A 22168-nucleotide genomic window follows, 5' to 3' on the forward strand; every position below is an offset into this window, starting at 1 on the left:
TATATTGCTTTGTGATTTCATGTCATGGTGTCAATCTACCCAAGTAACATTATTTGGGGAATGTTCTAAAAAAATAGTAGGGAACTTGTTCAGCAATGCTTTGAACATGGTAACAGAGCTCCCACTCCAAAAATTAAGAAAAAGTAGGATGGGGAGGGAAGCCCCCAACCTAATTTGAAAAAAAAAATTCAAATTTTGAAACAAATCTGTGAATACGCATGATTAAAAAACCCTGAATGCCGAATTTAAGAGCAATAAATAATTCTGTTGATAGTTTGATGTTAAAACAGTTAAAGAGATATGTGCCATTTCTTTTATATCTTTCATAATTTATACTTTGATACAAAGCCAGTATATTTATGGCTTACATTTGCTTTGTTCCAATTGGACCACACATCCACATTTGTGAAAAAAATCTAGGTTAAATTTTCAGAAAGTAACAAAAAACTCACCCCATTTTGTACATGGCCTTGGGCCACCTTTCCTCACTTTTCACATCAAACATTCAGGATGACAAACACATTATCTAAAAATATAAATACAAATGATATTCAACATGGCAAATGTATAAGAAGCACTTGCATTTAAGTTTTTTTGGAAATAAGTGTTGTAGTGCTTATTTTACAAAAACATGTTTAAAGTCTTGAGGTGCTTACACCAGGCCTTGACAAATCAAAAAATAATTTAGGGGACCAGTCAAATGTCTTAGGAGCAACCAAGCATGGTTTCTCTCTCAAGAAAAACAATCCTAATTAATATATTTTTTTATAGGGCTGGTCTCATTAATCGAGTAGATTAACTGATCTATTGTTAATCTGTTAAAACTTTTAGTTGAGGTTACATTAAAATTTTCATTAAAGTTAGTAAATTTATTTCTTTTATTTGACAAAAAAGATTACATGTCTTTTAAATTTATGTTCCTATAGATAACATTTTAGATGTTCATATTTAAAAATTTTGGTCAAATTTGTTAGCGTGGGGAAATGCAAGTCGATTTGACGAAAACTGATGATTTAGTTTCAAATTGAGTTCGACGGGAGTTTTAGAAGACAAGACCAACACTTATTGTCTCCACTTAGAACAGCAGTGTTAGCATTCAGAAAGCATCTGCCCCCCCCCCCCTTAGTACAATATGGGAGTAGAACCCACTTTTAATTAGTTCCTATAGTTTCTAAGGAAACAAGATTGAAAGTAATTTTGAAATCAATGAGTATGATTTCAAAATTAAATAACTGATTTTCTAGATAAATGACAAGATCCAAGTGAGAAAATTCCAAGATTAGACAAATATGCTGTTATGCATATTAAATTGCTGCAAGTAACCTCAATTTCTTGATCTACTGCTATATTTATTCACAAATCAATACATTTATACATAGAGAATAGGTACGTGAAATTAATAAAATACATATTATAATGTGATCACAGTATTCTCAAGAGATCTTTACAATCTGCCAAGGGAATTTGTTAGTGTGTTAGTAAACATCCATGCCGGAACTGGGATTATTATTAGTATTATTTTTAGTATTAATTCATTCAAATCCTACATTTGTATGAATATGGCTAGCATTTGGAAACATTTGATTAATCAATTAAAATTTTATGATAAATATAATTTTTAATAGATTCCCAGGCCTAGTATTTTTTTAAAATAACACCTTGCAATTTGTCAAGCCCTGGCATAGAGTGATATAGTGCATATATTATTTATCATTTTGAAAAAAAAAGTCCTGAAGTATTTCACAATAAACAGTATTGTATAACTTTAAAACATCAAATAAAGAAAATCTGTATAAATGAGAAAGATATTGAAAACTGTATAGAATTAATTATGTAGGTATGCATAGACACCGGAAGCTAGACATTAGATATGCCCCCCAAAAAAAATTTGGGAGGGAACTAGACCCCAGTAATTACTAACCCATTAATATACAAACCACCTCATGCCCCCTGATATGCCCCAGTCCAGGGGTCTTCAATGCATGGCCTGCAGGCTAGTTGTGGTCCGCTGAGTTCTTTTATAATACAGTAAAACCTGTCTTGAACGGAATCTCAAAAGACAGATTTTTTTCTGTTGAACACAGGTTTCCACTTAATAAAGGTTCAATTGATGTATGTGTAAAATTATACAAATAAATACAAAGACCACAACCGGCGTTTTGCTCAGCAAGGTGACTGAAAAAAGATACCCATAAAAAATATGGATGTCAAATATAAAAAAAATACAGCAACCTAATATAAAAACATATATTATAAGCATACAGCATATATTCAAGCAAGTATTTTAACGATCTCGTATGTAATTGAAATAAAATAAAAATTGCAAATAAAGTAAATAATTTAATTATTTAAATATAGATAAAGTAATAAACATTATTTATATACATACTATATGATTACTAAATATTTAGGTTTTCCCAGCATCTCTGTATAAAACTTCACCCCACTCTTCATCTGAATTGGCAAAATTAATGTTTTTTTTGACTCTCTAAAATTTTCAATGAGGTGTCAATATATCTGCCATGTCAGGTTTGGTTTGAACATTCTCTATGTAATCCTCATCACCAGGATTATTGTGGGGAGGGGGGGGGGGAAGACAACATGATTTGCTGCCCAGACCACTGTAAAATTTTATGATTTTAAAAGTGTTTTTGTTCCCACCTAAAATTTGTCACTACCTTAAATTTTTTACCCCCTTTGCCTTCCTCTAATTACGGTCCTGTTCAGCACTGCGACCGCAAAAATCAGCTTGCATAAAATTTTGTAAGTTTTGCATATCATTTGTAAATCCAACCCTTACACTGATTTCTCCTGTAGAAAAGTTTGCTTTTCCAGAAAAGCAACTTATTTTTACTAGATATGGCTTTTTAAAACCATAGCATCAAGTACAGAAACGGTTTTTGATAATCTAAGGGTGGTTGAAGTAGAACTAACATTAGCAAAGAGAGATTGGATGAAAAATTTCATGTATGATCCTTTGGTCTATTAGTTGCAAAACAGTCAAAGTGTTTGTGTACAATTTTCCTTTCCGTTTCCGTGTTAGACATAAGATAAGGGCTATCAAGACTGATAATCTTTATAAGTGAGTATGACAAGAGTTCTCATATCTTTGGACCACAATATGAAAATCTTGTATTCATATATGCAAACTGTAACTGGGCTTTTGCCTGTAGTTTGTATTTTTAAATAAATAAAATAAATCATGTTCTTTTTTGGTGACAAACAGGTGTTTCAGATGGATTTTTAAAAATTACAGCACTTTGGATTTTCCAGAATGTTAAAATTTCAAGACTCTACTATATTTCATTTGGTTTGAATTTCCCTACGAATACAAGTCATTTCAGTTTTAAGGGGTATTGATCCTTAGTCTTTGGGGGACTCCACACCAGAATTTTTCGTAGGCTCATCTATAGTGTAAAATAATAACATTCATATCAGCCTCAGGAATATAAGAGTCTCCCTTATAAAGAGGTCATCAGTCTCTTGGAAACCCTAATCTTAATAACCCCCTTTGAAAAAGTCTATTTGCATTTTTTTTAATAATCCAAGTTTTCAGTAATCCAAAAGCGTGCTTCACTCCACCACCTCGAATTATTGAGAGACTGCACAAAGAAAAATAAAAAATTTCTAATGCATTTCAAACTCGCTATGGGTGTCATTCTTCAGAAGATATATACAAGGGGTGATCAAATGAAAAGGTACGAAACGACACGGTGGGTACAAATGTAGACTTTATTCAAAATATACACCATAGGCCTGAGCACAACGATCCCACTGATGAACAAGCCGCAGGATTCCTTGTTCCCAGAATTCCTGTGGCCGTGACGAGACCCAGTGCTTCACAGCGTCCTTGAGTACGTCGTCCGAGTTGAAGCGCTTCCCTTTCAGGTGTTTCTTCAGTGGACCAAACACATGGAAATCGCAGGGCGACATGTCCGGACTGTAGGGCGGATGGTCCAACGGCTCCCACTTGAACTTGGCCAGTTCCATGTGTGAGACCTGGTGCCATCACTACGAGCCAGAGACAAAGCGGGACAGCATGCAGTGGAAGCATGCGTCGTCACCTCCCCCTAAAAAGTTCAAAGCCGTGCCGTCAGCAGGCAAGGTGTTGCTCACCGTCTTTTTCTACATTCAAGGTCTGCTACTTGTGGAATTCCTCAAGCACAGAAAAACCATTAACTCCGATGTGTACAGTGAGACACTCCGAAGCCTACGCAGGTCCATCAAGAACAAAAGACCGGGGCTGCTCACGAAGGGTGTGGTTCTGCTCCATGATAACGCGCGTCCACACGTCTCCAAAGTCACACACATGGAACTGGCCAAGTTCAAGTGGGAGCCATTGGACCATCCGCCCTACAGTCCGGACATGTCGCCCTGTGATTTCCATGTGTTTGGTCCACTGAAGAAACACCTGAAAGGGAAGCGCTTCAACTCGGACGACGTACTCAAGGACGCTGTGAAGGACTGGATCTCGTCACGGCCACAGGAATTCTGGGAACAAGGAATCCTGCGGCTTGTTCATCAGTGGGATCGTTGTGCTCAGGCCTATGGTGTATATTTTGAATAAAGTCTACATTTGTACCCACCGTGTCGTTTCGTACCTTTTCATTTGATCACCCCTTATATATAACCTATATAAAACCATCTTGGGATCCCACTTGGGTTGGTCACCAAATCTTAACTCCTGGTTGCTTAGCAGAAAAATATGTCTGTTGAAGTTAAATGTCAAGGGTTCTTTACAAACCAAAAATTTGGTATTTCTTTTGTGATAAATGGAGCCCAGAAGTTCAGGCAAAATGCCATAAATGTCTTTTTTGCCTATTTTCAAACTTTTTGGCAAATATGCTTTTTTTTAAATGTTTGCACCATAAAAATAAGCCTATTTTAACATATTTTTAAGCAGGGTTGTTTGGTTTAAACCTTGGTTTTAACCAAGTGGTTTTTTTAAAAAAACCAGTTTGGTTTTTTTCAAAAAATCAAATAAAAGTTGCCTAAATATAATTTTTTTCCGTGAAAAATATCATATTGGTTCATTATTAGCCAAAATGTTTCATTTTTACCCCATTTTATATCCTTGGGGTACATTCTGATGGTATATCTTTAAATGACATAAGATTTTATAAGTGGTTTTTTCAAAAAATCTCATAAAAGTGTCCAGAATATACATATATTTTTCATATGAAGTATCTTAGTTATTTAAAGTTGTATACAGAAGCCAAAATTTCTCATTCTTACTATATTTTCTAACCTTTGGCTATATTCTGATGCTCTATCTTTAGCAAATTCATGAATAAGGATTGCATCACACATCTAAATGTAGTGATGTAATATCTCACAGGGTTTCTTTTTCTATTCACAAAGAAGCAGCAACAGTAGTGACACCATCATGCTAGGGTGCAGGTGGTCCTATAATCCAATAAAGACACCAGCTGTCCTTAAAGGACAAAGACCAGTGTACTAGTAGTTACATTACCTCTCATACATTTTCATTTTCTTTGCCATAAGAAGTAGCACATCTCCTACTGTATATCTCCCAGTCTTAATTCTCTCTCTCTCTCTCAATAGTTGTTTTTTTTATACTTTCACACTGTTAAGCCCAGTTAATCAAGGTTCTACTGTATAGTAGTAACAGATTTATGAAAAATAATCAGCTATATACAGGGTGATTATAATTTAAGTTTTGATTCCAAAACCATTCAATAAGAACTACTGGTCAGAATTACTTAAAAATTTACATAGATACTCCTGAAGCAATGGAAATTTCTTTCGCAAAAGGAAAAAAGTGCAAGTAGTGCAAAATGTGCAAGTAGATGATGCTGTACTTGGCCAGCAGTATAATATTTTGTGCAACCACATCATTTCAGCACTTCCACAGCATCAGTGTGTCGATAGAACTTCTATCAAGATGCACATTGCAATACCAGCAAAGCAGCTGCTGAAGACCCATTTTGACAGGATGCACCTTAACCCTTGCAACTTCTGGCTGTGGGGGTACCTCAAAATGTTATAAACAGTGGTCAGATTGCAAACTTTGGTGAATTGCAATCTGCAGCACATTCACTATATGTTAGAAGTTCCTCAGGAATATTAACGGGGGGGGGGGGGCGCGTTTGGTTTATTGAAGCTGAATTGCAAGCATATCCACATCATGAGCATGGCATACTCCGATTCTGTTGTTGAACAACAATTTTTGTGCTTTCAACCTCAGGTTGGACAACATATTTAACATTTCTTAAGTAAATTGTAGCTATTTGTTCAATTACTTCGTTTTTTGTGATGTTTCCATGAATTATGAAATTGTGTAATGCTATAATTAAGGTATCATTTTGCCATGACTGGCTATCGCTTCCATTCTGCGAGCAAATTTGCCACATATTGGATGATGTCATTAATTTTATATTTTTAAGTATTTTTTCCCCTTTATCAAATAAAATTGAATTTTTTCAGGAATATTCACGTCGATTTTCAAGTCATTCTGACAATCGTTCTTTTTTTACAGTGTTTTGAAATCAGAACCTTAGTTATAATCACCCTGTATATCGTAAATCATTGCTAATTAATCTGCATTATTTATGCTTCATTAAATACATTATATTCACCTAATTTTTATTACTTTTTGCAAAATAGCTTCATAATTAAGCATACTAAAAGGAACTGGAGAAAAACCTTTATATACTACACTGCTCAAAACAATTAGGGGAGCACATGGTTTTAACAAAATTACGCAAAGATGTATACCGATAAGTAACATAAAATGAATCATCCATAATTTAAAGCCTAGCAGGAAACGGAAGAAGAAAACTTTGTATGCAAATCAAAGTTCATGACGTCAAAAACCAGAAAAAGGAGATAAGAGCAGAAATCAGGATGTTGCAGAAACGTCTGTTTTACAGCAGTAACTGTGAAATTCGATTGCGCAGTATTTTTTTTTGAGACAAGGTGACTTGAGGATGTCTCAACAACGTGATTTACCTGAATGTATTTTGAATGTATTTGAATGTATTTACCTGAATGTATCAACGTGATTTACCTGGCGTGTTACAGGCAGACTGGAATCTGGACAAACACAACGTAGTGTCGCGGACGCTGTTGGAGTCACCAGAAGTGTTGTTGCAAGGCTGTGGAATCGATTCCAAGAAACAGGAAATGTTAGACGTCGACCAGGGCAAGGTCGGCCATGCGCCACTACAGCAACTGATGACTGGTATATACGGTTAACAGCCCGTCGAAACAGAACAGAGAATGCTACGCAGCTGCAAAGACGGTTGCTCTTGGCAACAGGGCGAAGGGTGTCCAGCCAAACAGTACGTAATCGGCTTCATGAGGGAGGGCTCTATGCACGTAAGTCAATGGTCTGCATTCCGTTGACCCCACGCCACCGTGCGGCCCGAAGAAGATGGGCTGCTGAACATCGAGATTGGGAGCAACATGATTGGAGCCAAGTGCTGTTTACAGACGAGTCTCGATTTAGTCTGGAGTGTGACACCCCGAAACAGAACAGAGAATGCTACGCAGCTGCAAAGATGGTTGCTCTTGGCAACAGGGCGAAGGGTGTCCAGCCAAACAGTACGTAATCGGCTTCATGAGGGAGGGCTCTATGCACGTAAGTCAATGGTCTGCATTCCGTTGACCCCACGCCACCGTGCGGCCCGAAGAAGATGGGCTGCTGAACATCGAGATTGGGAGCAACATGATTGGAGCCAAGTGCTGTTTACAGACGAGTCTCGATTTAGTCTGGAGTGTGACACCCGACGTGTTCTGGTATGGAGGGACAGGGGCACTCGAAATAACCCCGCATTCATTCGTGAAAGGTCACAATACAGACGAGCTGGTTGGATGGTATGGGGTGGAATCAGCATAGGCGGACGTACGGACCTGCATATCATTCGGAATGGCACTTTGACGGCCCGAAGGTATGCAGATGAGATACTGCGACCTCATGTCATCCCTTACGCTGGAGCCATTGGAGATTCCTTTGTTTTCCAGGATGATAATGCCCGACCGCATAGAGCTCGTCTGGTGGAGAACATGCTTGAAGCTGAAACAATACAGCGTATGGAATGGCCAGCGTGCTCTCCTGACCTGAATCCTGCATGTCCCAAACATGCTCGGGCGACGCATTGCTGCGCGACCAAGGCCGCCTGTTACTGTCCGAGACTTGCAGATTGCACTTCTTGAGGAGTGGATCAGTATTCCCCAAAGTCTGATCGATAACCTCATCGCATCCATGGCAAACAGGTGTGCAGCAGTCTTAGCTGTTCGAGGAGACCACACGCCCTATTAAAACTCATGCATCATGTCTAAACAGTACTTTTTTTTTATCGTTTACATGTAACAAATTGTTGCCCTAAATCATCTTTTCATGTTTTTTCCATATTTTCAAAGAATTAAAGCTTAATTCCAAATTAATTTTTTATGTCTTTTTTCTGTATTGCGCATTGATACGCGTGTACTATCCATTGTATGCCAATACGTGGCTGTCTCGCACGGTTTTCTTCACTTTTTGCTTGCTCCCCTAATTGTTTTGAGCAGTGTATATGATTAATAATAACATTGAAAGAATTTTCAAACACACAGTAATCCATTGAGTTAAGCAAAAAATAATTAAATTGCAAAAGTTGGTTTTTGTTAAAATGTAAGAAATATTTACTGATTAATTAGTATGGGAATAGTGTTAATTACATTAATAACCATTTAATTTTAGTTAATTATTAGAAGTTTGAATGATTTTTCAGAAATTTCATTGTTTTTAATGTTAATACTATTTAAAACAAAAAAAACGGTTTAAACCAAAAAAACCCGGTTTTTTTACCAACCCTGTTTATTAGTGAATTTCAGAGGCCATAATCTGTAAAACTGATATTTCGAGCATTGAAAACAATAGAATTGCTCTTTTTAAAATGTTCCAACTCTCGATACTAATTATCATTAGAAAAGCCTTAACCTCTTTCAGCCCCATTTAAACACAAATAACTGATCTGAAAGATCAGCGTTGACATGCATTAACTTTGCTTTGATCGGATGGTGTTAGACATGAATGAATGTGTTTCAGATAAAGCGGTCCATGTTAGAAAAGCAGAGGAAATTAGAAGTTTTTGTTTCTCCACATGCTGCACATGTCTCGCTCAGGCTTTGGACAACATTGTATATATATAGCTGACTGATGACTGTGGCATCAGTTGACGTCATCGCTCACACAAGCAGGAGTAAGGGCACACAGGGCTTTGGGGTCCATGTTGTTCTGATTTTGTTTTTTACACCATAAATGCACTGCAAACAACCATGGCTATTTATTTTACATACATATTAAGTATTCAATTAAATTGATCAGAGTCACCTTCAGGGAGTGTGAGACAGATGCAGCAACACAAGGCCAAACTCTTGAAGGCGTCTCACATATGTGGCAATACAAAAAAAATTTACAATAGAACAAGCTAGTTATGTTTTAACTATAGAAATGATGATCATTGTTCCAAACATTAAACAAATAAACGAGAATCATTCGTAACTAGAAGGAGCCGCACAGATCATTTTCTCTACAGGCTCCGCATCTGGTAATGGTAACCCTAGAATTGACCTGAGGGACCTGAAATACTTTATTTTATTCTTGAAATCAATCTAACTTGGGTAATAATGCAGTTATTACAAACTGTAATTGAAACACAGTAGAGGTTGCAAACAATTTTTTAGATACTTTTTGGGCTTTTAATATCTTGGTTTTATTTTTCTTCTTTCTTCCATAAATTATAAATGCCTTTTTTAGTGATTATTCTAGGTATTTTTAGTGCCATTTTGCCTGTTTATGTCAACCATTTTTAGTGCCTAAACTTCCAGGCTCTAGTGATGAATTAACTAGATTTCACTTTCCCACAAAGCTAATGACAATTTTCACAACAGGATCTTACAAAATACATCTAGCCAGACGCCTATATACTCAATAATAAACTTCCACAGTACAATCCATAATCAATCATTATCAGAAAATCATTAACACTAGAAAGTCCAGACTATGATTATACCTATAAGAGCCCCGGCAGTCATTTTAATATGGCTGCTTTTTTAAACACAACATATTTAATCACACAAAAATATCTTACTAAAGACTGGAAAGCATTGTACCACATGGTGAATTTATATGATAATGAAATTTACTTTTTTCTCAAGTATACACGGTGTCCATAAAGACCCCATCTTTAGAGGATATTTAAGAGACAACCAATGGCAAGATTTAACAATAAAAAATGATAAATGAACATGGTACTTTTGTACTAATGTACGGCGTGATACATTGCTCCATTACCTTTTTATGTGTATCAAGGTCTTTTCTTTTCAGACAGATTCTTATTTCATTCAGTTTCTTGCACAAGCGCAGCTAATTACATTTTTCAATGCAAATTTTATGCATTTTTTACAAACGAACTTATGACATCCATGCATATCACTGATGTATTTTTTTGCATTGTGTAACTTGACACTCCCACCATTTCCAAGATGCCACTATAGTAGCCGATGCTTCTGGTGGTGCTTTACAAATGCTGGAATTCTTTTTTCAGCCACCTCATTGGCATTTTGCCTGTTGTGGCATTGTATTTGTATATGAAATAGAACTTTCATAGATTTTTTTGCCGATACAAATGAATTAGTGGCAGCTCAAATTTTCTCTTGAATGCCAACCAAGTGATGATAGGTGCCAGATCTAATATGATATATTGTAAAATAAATCTGTGCATTTACTAGCAATCTTCGGAATCCCACCTATACTGAGTATTTTCTGGTCATTTGGTCAATGATATCAAATCCAAACACTTTGATGTTATAAAATTTTACCGCTTCTGGCTGGCAATTTCTTTCTATCAGTTCAGAATTCAATAATAGGTAAGAACTAGGGCTGGTCCAATTATTTGATTGATCAGGTAGGTTATTAGATAGGTTAATCACGGTTAAAAATTTTAGTTAATTGACTTGATGAATCCAATAAAATTTTTATTAAAAGTTTGTGGATTAACTTGATTGGTTTCAAAAAACAATTAGATATCTTACAAATTATGCATTCCCACACATAACATTTTTGGATATGTGACCATATTTAAAAATACTTGAATTAATATTTCGATCAAATTTTTGGAAAAGTCAATCCAACGAAAAGTGGTGATTCCAGTTTCAAATTGAGTTTGATTGGGAGTTTCAGAAGACACGACCAAAATTTATTGTCTCTACTATGAGCAGTAGTTTTTTGTATTCTTTGGAAGCATTAGCTCTTCTCGCCACAAGCAGGGCTGTAGCGTACCCCTTCTCAGAACAAATATTTTTGGGGGAATTAAAAAAAGAAAAATTTATGCACTATAAGGATACATTTTTTGTGAGGCTGCCATTTAGCCCCTGATACAATTAACATTTGGGAGCAGTTTTTAGGAAAATAAATAACTATCAGTTTTGAAACGAGTGACTAACCTGAAATAACTGACTGATTTTAAAAACAATGACAAGATTCAAGTGAATAAATTCTAGGCATTGACAAAATATGCTCAGCATATTAAATTGCTTCATGCGGGAAGCCTTAATTTTTTAATCTATTCCTATATATGTTTACGTCTGCTGAATAGATGTGTGAAAAATGAATAAAATCAGTTAATATTACGTAATTGCAAAAAATTATTTGATTAAAATTTGGTTAATCAGTCGATTAATCGATTAAAAATAATGATTAACCTCTTACAAATTTTAATTGATTCACAGCCCTAGTAATAATGTATTTTTGCTGTTTATTCATATATTTTTTCCTGGATACACAGTCAGTGTGATATATTTATACTTCAGCAATATGGTTTCATGCAATTATCGTTTAGACCGCTAGATGAGATCGAGCACATTTATTTGAATTCGGTTGACAATTAAGACAATGCCAATCAAATGTCAGTGCGAAATATCTTTAAGCACCGATATAATATCATTATTCAAATATGTCTGTCTTCTGAACGCCATTTCTACACACTGCAAATGAACTTCTCTTTCCTAGAATGCTTTCATAGCAGATGAGTTATGAAAAGCCAAACTGAAAAAAAATCTGATCTTGTGAAGTGAATGAATGATCAGGGGGAAAAATGAGTTTTTGCAACATTGAAAACAGAAACTGTAGCTAAATTAGAATGGATGTTTTCATTCTATTTGCATAATCTAGCCAAGTCACATGATGAAATGCCCCAAAGCAGAATGTTTTGTATTGTTCTGCAAGCCCAATCTAACTGGAAATGTTCTGCAATAAAAATTCACATAATAGTGTTTTCTATATTTTTCTTAAAATTCCTTCAAATTGTTCTGCGACATACATTGGAGATTTCGACATATTCTACTTTGGGGATGGAATGGAATATTACATACATATATTTGTTGGTTTTGTGTGCCTTCTTATTGGTACGTTATTAGTGCTCATGTATTGTGTGTGTCTTCAGCGAATGTTGGGAATAAAAAGCATACAAGCGTGCCACAACAAGGAAACATGCAATTTACATATATCAGCCAAAATGACCGCTCTTAGCCATTCTAGGTATAAACACCAATATCGCCGGAACAAAATCTTCAAATTTTCATACATGAGGAGAAATACAAAAATTAAGTCACCAAAAATGGAGTGCATACTTTGAATATTTTTAAGATTATGTTTTCAAAATCAAAAACAGCAAAAATGACTGCTCTGGTTATTTCTAGTGTTAAATTTCATTGCAACCTTGTCTAAGAGAATTTATGGGATGAAGAAAATTAGTTATGAAGACTAACAGTTCTAAGTTCTGAGCAAATAGTACTAAATTGGCAAATCAACAGAACAGACATGGATATTCACCATTTGGGACAACTACATGGCATAAATTTCAGCTAAGAGAAGGGAAGAATCTGTGAAAAATATTCTACGCCTACACTCTCTGCAATTTTTGATTACCTAATTCAAAGTCAATGAAAAGTAGTATGAATATCAAGAAAATATAAAATTATATTTAATATTTTTCAATCGCTTCCCAATGTAATTTATAGTACATTCATTTCCCGCAAAAAAAACAACCTTAGATTTAAAAAATGTACTTCAATTTCCGAAAACATCAACAATGGTTGTTTCTGTTAATCATTACCTAGTATTAGTCAAATTATGTAATTTTTTTACATGAAAAGAATGTTTCTCCTCAATGAGCTTGGTGAAAATCAGTCATACCTTACCAATGCAGCGGATCGATACATTGGTTAGAGGCATTCGTTGTCATAGAAACACGTGATTCGATTCCCTCGTATTCACTGCAAAGTTAAGTACAAACATGATAAAGTTTTTATGACAGTCGGATTCTCAAACTACAGCATGGTTTTACCCATGAATCAAAATCCTAAATAATGTTTTTGATTTTTTTTAAGCTTAGTGAACCCCTCCAATGTTGGAAGAAAAATTATGAAACCAAAAAAATTTGTTATCTTTAGAATTTAATTTAAAAATCTCATACAGGACCAATACTGATTTTATAATTGCCATGGTGACCTGGAGCCTGGGATTTGTCAAGCCCTGATAAATCAAGTGAGTTGTTGAAACAAAGTGAAAAATCGTATTTGTCCCTTGTGACATTATCTTCAATTGCGTTAACAAATTTGTCAGATATACTGTCATTTCCACTACTAGGTTCTTAAACTTCCGAGACATTATTTTATTAGGGAAGAATGAATACACGTAGAACCTGTTTACTTGGTGTTTCCTTCGAAGTAACAACTCTGTGCAATTATGCATTTTTGACACTGTTCATACAAAGATGTAAATGCGGACTGAAAGCTTTTTTTTTGTCACATCTTCCGGAGCCTTCAACGGAACTTGAAAATTGTTGCCTTTTGAGTGAATTCTTAACCAAGGAAAAAAGTCATATAGGGCAAGATTAGGGGAATTGGCTTGCTTTCTTTCAAACCGAGCACAACTCAGGTTTATCACCATCTATGGGCAATTTACTACCTAGTGAGTTGTGCCGGAAGTGTAACTGTGTGAACCTAACGGTCTGAGTGCGTATGTAGTGTTTTTTGATTTTTCAGTGCCACCATCTATAAGTCAGAAGTGAAGCGAGTTGTGTTATGATTGAATTACATTTTTACTGTTTTGTAGGTCTGTTGCTCTCTGTGGCACGACTTTTTAAAGGGGAGATCGGCTCGCATTTGCACCTTCAACTTGGGAACCACAGAATACCACCACTACGGCGATGGCAGGGTTCGAAACCGGAACCTTGCGACGCGAGTCCGTCACTATGACCACCAGTGGCAGGGGAATTAGCTGGTTGTTAAAGCATCAGAATAATGTTTTGACAGGTAATCTGACACCAGGACAGACCTGTGAGCAAGCACGTTGTCATGATGGAGCACCCACGACTTGGCCTTCCAAAGATCTGGCAGCTTATGTCTCACCAAATCACGAGACGTTTAACCTATCCAGTGTTTCTGACATATTACGTCGGGAGTAGAATTGGGGGGGGGGGAAAGAAATAGAAACACTGTTCCTTCACTGCTATTGTTACACCATGTGTATGCACCGAACAAAACAACCCTAAAACTTCTTGTGTGAGAGATTAAAAATGCATTTTTTTTTCACTCACAATCATCTTTTTTCTCGCTTGTCCTTATCTAACGGGATGTATTTTGAAATAAGTTCATAGAGAAAAGATAAGAATATATGCCAATGCACTTTTCCTCCGCGTACTTTCTGTTCTCAGAAATCATATGAAGTGCTATATAAAATCAAATATAATTTGTTACTTCCTTTAAATAATATTATATGTGATAACAATAACTGTTGTTCATTTTTGACATGGTGTTGTGGTTCCTTGACTTACCTACTTTCATTTAGATTAACTCAGTTAACTAGAAGTTCCGGGGGACTGCAAAAAAATGAAATCTTGCATAGAGATGTAAAATTCTCGAGAATAATCTTTCGGAGGATATTCTCATCAAAGAGAATATTCTCTGGTAGGACTACTATTATAAATAACTTGAGAATATTCTTATAAGTTCTTGATGAGAATATTCTCCTGTTATTTATAATATAGTTACATATAATATCCTTGAGAATATTCTCTTGAAGTACTACTTTAATAAATTACTGGGGAATATCCTTATAAAAAATAATAAGAATTATTCTGAAGTTATTAATAATAGACCTTCCAGAGAATATTCTCCTCGATGAGAATATTTTTCAGTTAATGAAATCTTTCCACAGAATATTATCAAGAATATATGTAATAACATGTATTATAATAACTAATCTCGATAAATAACTTGAGAATAATTATTATTTTTGATAAGAATATTCTCTAGTAATTTATAATAGTAGTCCTTTGAGAGAATATTCTCTGTTCCCGTCAAGATGATAGGAATATTGAAGTTTGCAGCCCACAATATTAAAGTTTGAAAGAAAAAAAATTAAACAAACAGGGCTGAATTGCACAACTTTCAAAGAAATGTGAGTGATATAGAATTTAAGTGAAGAAAACAACAGTTCTGTATCTTAGAATGAAGGTGATTATATAAGAAGAGCTTCCTTTATCCATCAACTTTGGTTTAATTTCTTGTTTTGAACTTATTTCTGAAAATTTATCTAATTTTAAAATTTTTTTTTTGACGTTTTAATCTAAAGGTTTCTAACATCTGCATAACCAAAATTTTAAAAGCTCTCATCATACCTTTTTTTTTTCCACGTATTCCCAAGAGATCTTTACGATCTGTCCAGGGAATTTGTTAGTGTGTGAGTAAACATCCATGCCCGAACCGGGATTCGAACCCAGACGTGCACAGTCAGAAGCTAGCTCCCTAGTCACTGGACTGCCAGACGGCAGTCCTGGAGAATATTCTTGAACTAAAAGTTGTCACACACTAGGGGTGATTACACCAAATATTGTTTTGTTGTAAATGTTTCAGGCAATGAAAACTGATTTATATTTCGAAATATAAACAAAATTAACAAAAAAATTTAAATTATTTAAAAGAAAAATAAATATTCATTATTATTCTCCAATTTTTACATCTAGGAGAATATTCTCCTAGATGTAACTTGCGGGAAAGAATTTTTCTTTCTAACAATAAAACAATTTAGCACTGCTCTTCATCTATGACAGCCATCTCCAACCTGGTGCTCCTTGACGCATCAAGAGTGGTCAATGCATGTGTCCCATTTCATGCTCGCGAGCACTTGATCAACGCTCCGATTAAACACCCTGTAAAAATTATGTTCAATGATGACAATTAATAATTTCAGGTATGTATGTCGAAGTTACCGTAAGGTGTGTTTTTTGTTTGATGATGGGTATAGGTAGTGTTCGCCACTCGAGAAAGGTTGAAGACCCCTGATCTATGACAATGATTGTCAAAATCAATAGAGGCCTACGTTATACCACGAGATCTCTTGCTAAAATACCCACTTCCACCTTGGCACTAAGAATTTTTATTCCATTACAAAGTGAAATACTATGTATTGAAGCTCCATTCCACAGGCACCAAAAAAGTCAGAAAATGGGAAATGATCATTATGGAAAGTTTTTCTGTATAAGAAACTAGAGAAAACTAACTTGTATCGATGAAAGGGATCCCACGTCTTATCTATGCTGCTACGCCTGGCGCAAGAATTTGAAATTCCAGAATTTAAATTTTACCACAACTAATTGATCAAAATGAATCTACACTTTTCAATTTAAAAAAATCTCATAAATGGTACATAAATATTCAGCTTTCAGCTGATCAAGGTTAATACCAACATCAGATCTTGATTACAAGTCTGTACTACTCGTCTTTGATTTATGCATACTTACAAAAAACTGGTTTCATGACACTTTCAAAGCTAGGCAGAAAACTATAAATATACCAAATATTTACTCATAGACATCTCCCAGTCTCTGTGTACTGTATCTATGCATCGTCTATTGTTGTGTTATCTTAAACCTTCTACTGTTATATATCTTCACACACAAATAGCATCATGAAAACCAGTTTGGAATCCACACACAGGAAAAAATCTAACTAGACATCTCTTTTCCCTCTTTATTATCTTGGGAACAATTTTGAAAAAAAAAAACTCTTCCGAGTAGAAAAAACTTTTTTTTTTGAAAATTTTTACAGCTAAACATTTCTGATCAGATGAGAGTACATTGCAATACAAAAAAAATTCTGCTTAGCTAGTTAAGGACTCAAATCTGATCAATACTTTTTGTGAAATTTCTAGCACTAAAACCTCAAACAGATGTTTGAGTCGTTAACATTATTTGTGTTTACATGCAACTTCTAATCTATCACAATTTGAAGAATCTCAGTGTGAAGAAAATCATATAATTATGGTTTCTTTGAAAAAATTATTCCTTCAAACTCAATACTATTCCCAGTGATAAGTTTGGGAAATAATTGTAAACCCAGTGTTCAAAAGTATTGTGTTTCGAGTCATATACATTTAATTTTCCTCTTTTTTTAGTTCAACAAAATCGAAAGCCATTGAAAATGCAGAATAATTTTTCTGGCATTATATTGAACATCCCTCACCAATTTAACGATGACAAAGCATATTGAATTCCAGTATTATATGGAATGATCGGATCTGGTTTTCAAATTTAATTCTCATAAGACTTAAAGTTCTTAAGGTATAATGGCAATTTCGAACATGAATAAAATTTCATTCCTTTAAAAGAACGAATGAAAAAATACTCACTTTCAACTCACTTTTTCTTCTGAATGAAAATGTGTTTATCAACAATTAATCACAAATCTGATTATCATCAGTATTGATCATCACTATGATATCCTTAGTTTCACTAATGAAAACTTCATTCATGTAAATTCTTTTAACCTCGTGTAGATTTTCATACAGCATGATTAGAGACCATCACAATCTGACCATATGAACTGATTACTAGACACTATGGAAGTACGAAGGTGGTAAGACACCTTCAACTTAACCAACTAAGGTAAACATTGATACACTATAAACATTCTATACTCATTTACGTAGGTCACTCGAGATAAAGGTGTTTTCTGTGGCTGAAAAGATCGTTTAAATGTGTAGGAAAAGAAAAATGAATCCACTTAAGTGCTTCTTCCTTTCACAAATTGATCTTTTCTATGTTGACATTTGATGGTTAAGCCTAAAGGAAAATGTCAACAAAAAAAGCAGTTGCTCACATTTCACTTAACACATAACTCACAAAAAAGGTATAGACATTTAGCAATTCAATGAAAAAATACAACAATTGACATCACTCCAAGTATTGGGCACATGACTGACTCTGTGTTTTTGAAGCACATGTAAATAGATGTTTCTAGTATACAGTGCTCCAATAACATCAACTACAAACAATAATGGCAGCGCGCAGCAATTGCCAGATTCAGCACTTCCAACTTCAAACTAGAGATATTTCAGTGTTTGCACCTTGGAGGAGAAATAAATATTTCTTCAAATAAATACTTCTTACTTATATTTCTTCTCGATGGTTTGCACTCAGTGGGTTTTTTCCTTAGAGGCAGGGACGCCGGAAGTCAAAAATGATTGGTGTTGCTCAAAGTTCATGGGACATTACTCAGTACGGGGGGGAGGAAGGTTGTCATAACATATATTTCCTATTGACCATACGTCCCTTTTTGAACTAGAATGTCCCGTTTTTTATCCTCAATCTGTATTTGATTTCAGCGATGACGGGTAATTTCACCTACTTTTGTGGAAAAAGATTTTTGCCTCAGTCAAAATATGGTAGATCAATGGATGTCTGCCTCAAGATGATCAAAAAAATTTAGAGTATTTTTTTAATAAATTAAAATATCAACAGAAGTTGCATATAGAATTTATATGCATTTTCTTTCTATTTCGGTTTGTTTTAAATTCTTTTCAAAGGTTAGCGATTCAAATTTTTTCTGGGAGAGATACCCCGGTCTCTCCCCTACCCCACATGGGGGGGGCTGACAGGGCTCTAGCCTTGGGGCCCGGGACAGTTCTCGTCATTTTTTGCTTTTTCATGCTATAAATTAACTACAGAAAGGGACCGTGAAAAGTCTAACTGGGGGCCCACAAAAGATCAAAGCCTGGGGGCCCCGCTTCAGGATGTGGGAGCCATGCCCTGTCTCTCCCACAAATTTTGGTTCTGCGCACGTCCCTGAACCTGCGTACAGTATATGTAGACCTATTAATGTTATACATACGCTCAAATACGTGAGTGTGTACATGAGCAGGGCTTGACAAATCCAAAAAAAAAATTTACGTGTCAACAAAACATTATAGGCACCAAGATTTTTTCCCCCACAAAATCCATGCAAAATTGTGTATTCTAACTTGTTGAGGACCCCTTTCATTCTGGCAGACAAGTCGACGTAATTTCCGATAATTCTGTACTGTTCTCAGACTTCAATATATATCTTGTAGTTATCAGGGCCACGACGAAAAGCTTCGAGCACCTAATCTGACCATGCGTTGAAGACCCCAGGCTCACAGGGGTCTTGGCTACACGTAATACGGAAGGCTTGAGCCAGGGGTCTTCCAGATTTGGCCCTCGAAGCTTTTTGTCGTGACCCGCCGATGATTTTCAGAAACTGGTTGTTACTGGAAAACATTGAAAAACGATTAATTCTAGAATTGAAAGAAAAAATTTCGGAATTACTGTAATTAAAAATAATAATTTCTGATGAATTATTTCGGATGAATAATTCTAGAATAAATGAAGGAAATAATTCCAGAATTCGCGAAAATTAAGAAGTACTGGAAGAAATAATTATGGAATTTGCGAAATCAATAAGAGAAATAATTTCGTAATTTCTGATAGAAATCATTTCACAATCAACAAAAGTATAATTGCATAGTTATTGAAAGAAATAATTTCAAGATATTTTGAGAAGGGAAAGAATTTCAAAATTACCACAATAAGTAATTGAAGAATAATTTAAAGTGTTTTCAGATTAAAATTAATCTCGCAATTAATTAATTTAATCAGCAAATAATCAAACTTTTTTGGAATAAGTGAAAAAATAATTTCAGAATTAATCAAAATTGATAATAAAAAATAATTTCAGAATTAATCAAAATTGATAATAAAAAATAATTTCAGAACAAATAAAAATCTTCAAATATTTTTCTCCGGGTTCAACCCGGGCCTATTGGCCACTTCTATAAAGATGTCACTAAATCACAAGATTTGGTGGTCCGTGGGCTTCATGGGAAGTTCAAATTGGCCCATCGTGTCTGAAAAATTGAAGACCCCCTGCTGTAAGCTATTACTTCTAGCCAAGTACGGAACTCCTAGAGCAACACTTTGCCCAAAGGTCCATGTTTTGAGACAGTCTTGAATAGAACCAGTACAGTTAGAGGACAACAACAGGGGAGTGTAGTGAAGCTGAATAAACTCGAGAACCCGAATACTTGAGTACGTTTGGTTTGCACTGAGGTCTTTTTTGTCAATTTCGGAAAGAGCAGCTGGAAGAGAGATAAAACATGTCGCGGAAAATGACTGATGTCATATTCAGTCATATTCACCAGAACCTAGGGGCTGAGGCCATTTGAGCACCCCCCCCCCCAATAATTTCTGAAAGAACAATACATTGCTGCACCTTCTCTCTCCTGCGTACGTTCTTGAGTCTCGTATATACGCATAGGCGTACGTAGAATTTTCTCGGGAGGGGGGGTTCAGTTTTTCTTCTTCTCAAGGGTTACGTTTTTCTTGCAAAATTAACACTATAATCTCGGCTTGGGGGGGGGGTTAGAACCCCAAACCCCCTCCCTTTACGTACGCCAATGTATATACGGGACAACCAGTGACTTCCAGCACCCCCAATGTTTTCTTCATGTCGACGCCTCTAGCTGATATATGGGGAATAACATGCTTGTCTACTATTCTCTCTCTACCACTCCCCCACCCCCAAAATAAATTTCATGCTCTACGGCGCTGACTTCAATAATATAATACCTTCTTCTAATCACCACATTTCTCCCTTCTCGGTTGTGTGTGTTACCCTATACCTTATGTTATTCTAAGGAACAATTATTTTTCTTGGCACTATTTTACCTCCCGTGAAGTTTAGAAATTTTCGTATTCCGGTAAATCCGTCTCCCGTTATAATCCACCCCCGGATAATTGAGGTTCTACTGAACTTTGATTAAATTTTGTCACAAACGATACATATACAGTACACCATAAGAACTGTTTCAATAAAAAAAATGATTGTGTTAGCTATTACAGTATACTGTTGTGATAGCGAATCAACTTAAATAGACACGTCATAGCTCCCCAAGGCAGAGGCGAACACAGGATCAGAGCCGCAACTAGGGGGGAGCAGGCGGGTTTTGTGCCCCGGGCGCTGAACCAGAGGGTGGCGCAAATTTCATTCTCAAACCTGTCCTTCAACATTACAAGGGCGCGCCAAAATGCGCACATGCCCCGGGTGACCAAACATCTAGTTGCGGTCGTGCGGCAGAACCGACTTTCAAAGGGGGCATAAGGAATTTTTTTTAAAGAAATTTTGATTTACCAACCCTCAAAAAACATTTAAATTAACTTAAATAGCATATTTGAATATCTGGCCAGCGTGGAGGATTACGACCAAAAACCCTCTAAAAAAAGAAATATGAGCTCTGTCAAATAGTGTAAAAAAAGTATTTCTTTCGATATTTTAATTACGATAATATTTTCCAATTTTTCCAAATTTTTTTATCAGCTTGGGGGGAAGCCCCTTCACCAACCCAATTCCTTCGTATGCATCTGCTCCAGGCCAATGTGATGTTCAATCTGGTTACCACTGGTATTGCACATTCGGTAAATTTGATTATACATAGTTAAAAAGAAAATATGGTCAGCCTGCAGACGATAGCTAACACGAAGTTAGTCATAAAAAAAGGAAAGTTCTGATAACTTGTTTATATACATTTTATATAAAAGTGAACTTACATGAGGTGTACGACCCGTTTCTTGATAAATGCCGATATGAAATTTCTTTGAGGAAAAAAATTTTAAATTTTTCTTTCAGCTCTGTGCGAGAACGTTCATGTTACAAATAATGCATTCTACTGAGCAGGGAAAGTGCAAACAAAATAAAGGAACATGTTTTCAACAACAGCAGCAATGTAGGGTTTTTTTTGCTATACAGTCACCAAATATTTCCAAGAAAATAGGCAGGATATATGAGCAACAGTCACCAATCCCAT

At 35.5% G+C, this 22168-nt stretch overlaps 2 protein-coding genes across 2 annotated transcripts in view; one reads left to right on the forward strand and one right to left on the reverse strand.

The window, feature by feature from the left end:
* LOC149065514 (INO80 complex subunit D-like) overlaps positions 1–18347 on the reverse strand; it is a 140416-nt gene extending 122069 nt beyond the window's left edge. The window contains exons 1-2 of the mRNA XM_089253729.1: positions 17699–18347; positions 453–526 (exon numbers count right to left, since the gene is read on the reverse strand). The gene's annotated coding sequence lies outside the window, so the exon portion shown is untranslated. The remainder of the gene's footprint in view (positions 1–452; positions 527–17698) is intronic.
* On the forward strand, positions 3989–4567 carry LOC149065515 (histone-lysine N-methyltransferase SETMAR-like). Its single transcript, XM_089254001.1, has one exon. It carries the CDS (start codon positions 3989–3991, stop codon positions 4565–4567), a length of 579 nt encoding a protein of 192 aa, XP_089110127.1.
* Positions 18348–22168: the final 3821 nt, after the last annotated feature.

This window comes from Pholcus phalangioides, unplaced genomic scaffold, assembly GCF_987345545.1.
Source record: "Pholcus phalangioides strain wild (caught in Gottingen) unplaced genomic scaffold, Ppha-v1.0 ptg000039l_1, whole genome shotgun sequence".
Classification (NCBI taxonomy): Eukaryota; Metazoa; Arthropoda; class Arachnida; order Araneae; family Pholcidae; genus Pholcus; species Pholcus phalangioides.